The 6,000-nt window shown below is 41.2% G+C and overlaps 1 protein-coding gene across 1 annotated transcript; it reads right to left on the minus strand.

The window, feature by feature from the left end:
* Nucleotides 1–1,771: 1,771 nt before the first annotated feature.
* On the minus strand, nt 1,772–6,000 carry mgst3a (microsomal glutathione S-transferase 3a). Its single transcript, XM_050033660.1, has 6 exons — nt 5,745–6,000; nt 3,379–3,504; nt 2,792–2,865; nt 2,595–2,652; nt 2,394–2,466; nt 1,772–2,288 (listed from the first exon to the last, which is right to left on the minus strand). Exons 2-6 carry the CDS (start codon nt 3,493–3,495, stop codon nt 2,149–2,151), a joined length of 462 nt encoding a protein of 153 aa, XP_049889617.1. The 5' UTR covers nt 3,496–3,504; nt 5,745–6,000; the 3' UTR covers nt 1,772–2,148.

Here is a 6,000-nt window from a genome sequence, read left to right on the forward strand (position 1 = left end):
CAGTAAAGCTGCTCAGCCTTGCAGCAAATTTTTCCCAGTGGCCACTCGCGGTATTGCAGCCCAAAAATAATTTTCCCTATGGACCACCATTGTAAAAGAGTCTGTAAAACTGCTGACAGGACAGCCCAGACTTCAAACAAGGGCATTTTTTAATCTTTCTACTCTGGATTTTTAATACATGAAGGGTTTATATATGTAAAACTTTCCTCAAGCTGAGAAAAGCAATTTAAAATCCATGACATCCCAATGTTAAGTCTACTAGCCGAGCCAGGACTCAGTGAGAGAAACACAACTGTATTCAGTCGGCTGCATACTGAGGAAGTTACCCCGGAAGCGAGAAAACTTTTTTGGTGTATGGCCCAGGCGAGCAACTCCAGCAATAGGCGCCATCTTGGTGTGTGATATCTAGTTATTATTAAAAATCTATTAATGGAACTAGATAGCACTCAGCTTGTGGTGCTCAAAGCACCAAAAGAATATGTTTAAAACACTTAACATCAATGTCTCTTTCCAGAAATCATGACCTGGTTACTCAAGATAATCCACAGACCTTGTTGTGAGCTGTTTCATGTAGGAACTACTTTCTTTCTTCCGAACTACACCCTCCAATTGTATCGCCGCACAGAGGGAAGCATCTTCTGCTAGCTCACCTAGCATCACTGAGCTGGCTAATGTTACAGCTCAGCTGAGGAAGAGGCCATTAAAGACAAACACCACCTAAATTGTTTTTGTTTTTGGTGTTTTGCATGTATGTGTAGAAATTTTAAATGTAGTCATTTTGTGTCTCCTTGTAGTCATTATGCATCTTTGAAGTCATTTTGTGTCTCTTGGTATTCATTTTGTGTCATTTTGGGGTCATTTTGTGTCTTATATGGTTGTTTTATGCATCTTTGTAGTAATTTTGTGTCTCTTTGTCTGTGCCCTGTAGGCCTGTTAAATGATCCATCTATGCGAGCAGGACGCCATTAATGTTTACATCTTGTGCTGTCATGAGCACATGCCTCTAGCCCATGAGTAGATGCACGCTTCCTTCTGTGCAGTGATACGTTTGGCGGGTGTAGCACAGCAGAAAGAAAATAGTTCCTACATGAAACCACTCACAACAAGGTCTGTGGATTATCTTGAGTAACCAGGTCATGATTTCTGGAAAGAGACACTGATGTTGAGTTTTTCAAATGGATTTTTTGGCACTTTCAGCACCACAAGCTGAGTGCCATCTAGTTCCATTATACTGGAGAGAAGGCAGACAATGTTATGGCTGATATCTCCAACACTCAGCAACTCACACCAAAACAATCTAGACTGATAAATAGCTCTACAGGTAAGAGGATAAATCTGTATTTTTGATTTCAGGGTGAACTGTCCCTTTAAGCTTTAATGCTGTGTCATTGTAACCTGTGTGACAGGCGTTTTCTTTATAGCTGGCTGTGAGGCCAACTGCTCTGCAGAGATATAAATCCACCTGCCTACACAAGTAACGTGAACTTTGAACAGTATCTCAGCTTAAAAAGAAAGCCGCTCCCTTAAACACACTAGTGTTAACCAAGCCCACATTCAATCAATACCCATTCAACTCTGAATGAAAAGGGCACAAGATTATTTATAACCAATGTATAACATTTAATATCATCAGTGTGACCAGTCAAAACCCTGTTTTCAGTACGAGAAACAACATCCAAAAAAAAAAAAAATTAAAATAAAAAAGATAATCAAAGGAGTGCAAAATCTAACTTTTTTAGACAAGCTGATACAAACATCTGTCACAAAGTCAATCAATCTTAAAGGTCCCATTTTATTACATCTTCATTTGTCAGTTGCAAAAATATGAAAGATAATTCATGTCATGGGGCCAACTTAGTTAAAATTTCTAAATCAGGGTGGAGTTGAACATCCTATCAAGACAAACTGTCAGATCTTGCATGTTGTGGGAGTGCCAACTAGTGAATACGCCCCATGCAGCATCCTACATAAAGAATTTCCCTTCCTGGAGAACCAGTCGGGTCACTTCAGAACAAGATCTTCACCTGACTTTAAACGTTAAACTGGTCAGAGGTTAGCACACATGTTGTAAGGTATATGGGTTATATAGAATGGCTTTGATGATAAGTTAAATGACTGAGTGAGATCATCCTGAAGACTTCGTCCTCACTAGCAACAGTCTAGGTGACGGAAGGGGCCGAACCGTGGTCCCGTCCAGCCGAGCAGGTGGTGGCCGTAGCTGACGGTGGTCAGCATCAACCCAAGCAAAGCGAAGTTGCCAAACGCTCCCCGCATTCTTTTTTTAGGATCTGGTTGGGATGAATTGTATTATTAATAATAATAATAATAATAATTGCATCTGTGCACCTTGTGTTATGTTACAAAAGCAGGTGGACGCCCCAACATTTTCTTACCTCCTGTGGAGTATCCATGGGCGTACACTTCTCTGCTTATGATCCATATAACTCCAAGTCCGCTGGCAGCACGCTGTGGTAACCAGACAAACAAGAAAGGTAACACACTCATTTATGACAGGATTTTATAAGGAAATGAAAATAGTATTACTCAGATTTTATGTGCATGTATGTTGGTGCTATATGCAGAAACAAACTTACAGGACACTGCACACCACCAATTGTGAGGCAGAAGAGAAAGGCGGGGTAGATCTCCAGGCTGTTGAGAGGTGATAACAGCATGTTAACTTTCACCTCTTTTCTCATTGTTACTATGAGCCATGAGAGCGTGCCACAATATCAGTGCAGCAGTATGTGCTAAGTGAAGTTGTGCTGCTCATAGTTCAGCTCAAACATACGTGTTTTGGTGTGCACGCTGGATACAGTTGAAAATGGTCCCAGTTTCCGGGTCGTCGCTGTACATCTGAGGATACTGCAAGGCAAGACAAGTTTGTTTGTACCAGCAATTCTGAAGTGCATGAGCCACAGACGGCACCGCCCAGGCATGAAACTATTTAAACAAGGCGTAGAGTGGTGCTGTTTGAATGGGTGGGTGCAGGTTTTTAAACAGTATGAATGAGAAGGAGGAGTTTATTCTGCTATTTTTTTCTGTTTTGATTTGGTTTATTTAATTTGATGTCAAAATACAAAACAAGAATAACAAATAAAACGAACAATAATCCTGAAGCATACTCAACATTCATATTCTCATAAATCATTAAATATTTACATGTCTAAAAAGGAGTTGGAAGAGCTTATGTTGTCCTACCCCTTCTCCATAACTCAAGTAATTTACTCAAGATTATACATATATAACTCACTTTCTTTTTAATTGTGCAGTCAAAAAAATCCACCCAGTGTCACTAAGGGATAACTTAAACAAGACTAATTACCCCATGTTCATCTTATCAACGTTATATATTTAAACAGCAATGCCTCTGCTTACCTGGACATTGTACTGCTTGCGGGCTTTGCCAACTTTATAGGCCAGATGTCCGACCATTATGATACTGGCAACGCCAGTCAGCACCACATATCCATACTCTTTGGAAAGCACAACCATCCTGGCAAACTAAACAGAGGAAAAATAAAACAGCCGTATTAGAATAGGCACCTTTTCACAGATTTCACAGTGGTAAAAGTTTCAATGGAGATTGTTTGTTTGCTTGCTTGGACTCACGCTTGTGATGCCTGTTATCGTCTCACAAAGTTGGCTTATAGTTAATGAAAAAAATGGCAGAAGAACAGAAGACAATAAACCCATTTTGATCAAAGGAGAAAAAGATTAAACTTCTGAAGGAAAACAATCATAGAAAGCACAAAGTAAATTTGATCCCAAATACCAGAAAACAGAAAGTTGACGATAATATCTGCTTTTCCAGTTTCTGGCTTTGATAAATGGTGTAATGTTGGCGATTTGTAAAGAAAACATGCCTTTCAAACCAGCCCGGCATCTGCAGTAAAATATATAAAAAATACAACCACATAAAAGATAACAAAACTGGCCAGCTCCCTCAGTGAAAAAATCAGTGGTACAGGCAGGCAGTCCCAATATGCATCTGAGGCACTCTGATTGGTCCTTTTCAGCTCTTGAAACGGACTCAGAGCAGTGACTCAGCATTTTTTTTGCATATGTGAAGAGAACCCAGACCCCTCTGAAGCGAACCGCATCGGCTCCCTTCAAGTCCACAGTGTGGTTCACTTAACCTGTGCCTTATGAGCACAAAGCGCTCCAAGTTCGCTTTGCTCTTTGCCATTGTGTTTAGCCCTCTAGATCACATGCTATTGCACTGGGACGCTTCAAAAAACAGACAAATCAAGGTGGGCCTGTAACGCTTCTAAGGCCGCAGGGTGAGGAGTAGTTTGGTCGACAAAAGATAGTGCACGTCTCCAGATGTGGACTGTAGGATACATTAAACGGCAACAGTCAACAGCACAGAAACACTAAGGTTTACCTCCAAATGTAGGTTAATCTGAAAGCGAGGGACTTAAAGGGATAGTGCACCCAAAAATGAGAATTCAGCCATTATCTAGAGGGACTTAAAGGGATAGTGCACCCAAAAATGAGAATTCAGCCATTATCTACTCACCCATATGCCAACAGAGGCCCTGGTGAAGTTTTAGAGTGCTCACATCCCTTGCGGAGATCGGCGGGGGGAGTGGCTAGCACACCTAATGGCAGACAGCGCCCCAGACTAACGTCCATGAACACAAAATTGAATCCACAAAGTATCTCCATACTGCTCATCCATAGTGATCCAAGTGTGCTGCAGCCCCAACATAAAAAGCTGTTTCGAAAAACGTCATGTGAACTCTGTTTTTAGCCTCACTGTAGCCTGTAGCTCTGACTGCTTCTCTGTGCTCTGCGTTCACATGCACTACGGTCTTTTAGCAANTGCCATTAGGTGTGCTAGCTGCTCCCCCCGCCGATCTCCGCAAGGGATGTGAGGACTCTAAAACTTCACCAGGGTCTCCATCGGCATATGGGTGAGTAGATAATGGCTGAATTTTCATTTTTGGGTGCACTATCCCTTTAAAAACCGCACTGCAGTGCAACATCAAAGTAAAAACAAAACTATTTTAATATATATTGTTTATACAGGCTATTGTGTGAACAGAAAGAGGACTTAAGTGGACCAGAGAGAGAACTGAGTCCTCTTTCAAATGAACTGACAATGTGCACACAAAAATAACTGAGTCCATTTTCTGTCGGTCCACTTTTTGGTGCACTTTTAGAGGACTGTTTATTTAAAAATACTATATGTGAAAACACCCTTGACCTAGTGCAGCACTCCCTTTTTTCCCACATAACACAACCATTTGAATTTGAATGCACCTCCCAAAATTAGCCCAAAAAAAAAAAAAAAAACAGAAAAAAAGAAATTATTTGACCTGCTTTCCCCTTTTTGCACCACCCCTCATAAATAACGAACAGTCCCTTTCTGCTTTCAACTAACTTTGAAAGTTGTACTTGATTTTGGCCTCAGCCTGATTATTTTGTTCGAGGTAGGAAACAGGGAGGAGTTAGCTCCATTTAGGGGAAAAAAGCAACAGAAAATGCTGCTATGTAATAGATATAAATGCAAAACACTCTGCATGTGTGTGCTTTCTTGCCCTCAATCAAACAACTGATGAATAAATTCGCCAAACAGCAGAAAAGAGGCTGCGAAACCAGCGGCTGAGAGCAAGGACGCCTCAAAAATTAAAGGTCAAATGAGGATTCCAGCGACGCCATTAACGTAACACCAACACGTCTGACAGGAAACACGGAGTAAAATCACACAACTCATAAAAACAGCAGGGTTTAGTTACCTTACAGGTGCACTGGACGAGGTTAACGGCTGCAGCTCTCAGGTGAAGACACACTGAAGTTTCCTTGTCTTGTGTCCGTGTGCGTCGAGGCTTACGTAACAGTCATATACACACAGTGTGGGCGTGGTGACCGTCTGACTGTACTACAGATACTGTCTGTCATTAGATTGATTATTAACTCGTTAACTTTAACAGCTAATCTGTGCTAAACGTCACGGGAGCGACCGCTTTAATGCTCCATAGAAACAGTTCCTCA

The sequence above is a fragment of the Epinephelus moara genome, chromosome 21, assembly GCF_006386435.1.
Source record: "Epinephelus moara isolate mb chromosome 21, YSFRI_EMoa_1.0, whole genome shotgun sequence".
In the NCBI taxonomy this organism is placed as follows: domain Eukaryota; kingdom Metazoa; phylum Chordata; class Actinopteri; order Perciformes; family Serranidae; genus Epinephelus; species Epinephelus moara.

Bases quoted from the DNA above. Each gene is read 5' to 3' on its own strand.
- mgst3a (XM_050033660.1), bottom strand. From the start codon at position 3,495: ATGGTTGTGCTTTCCAAAGAGTATGGATATGTGGTGCTGACTGGCGTT. The intron at 2,467-2,594 runs GTAAGTTTGTTT...TGGTTACCACAG, and splicing joins TTGGTGGTGTGCAGTGTCCT to CGTGCTGCCAGCGGACTTGG. The intron at 2,289-2,393 runs GTAAGAAAATGT...CATCCCAACCAG, and splicing joins CCATGGATACTCCACAGGAG to ATCCTAAAAAAAGAATGCGG.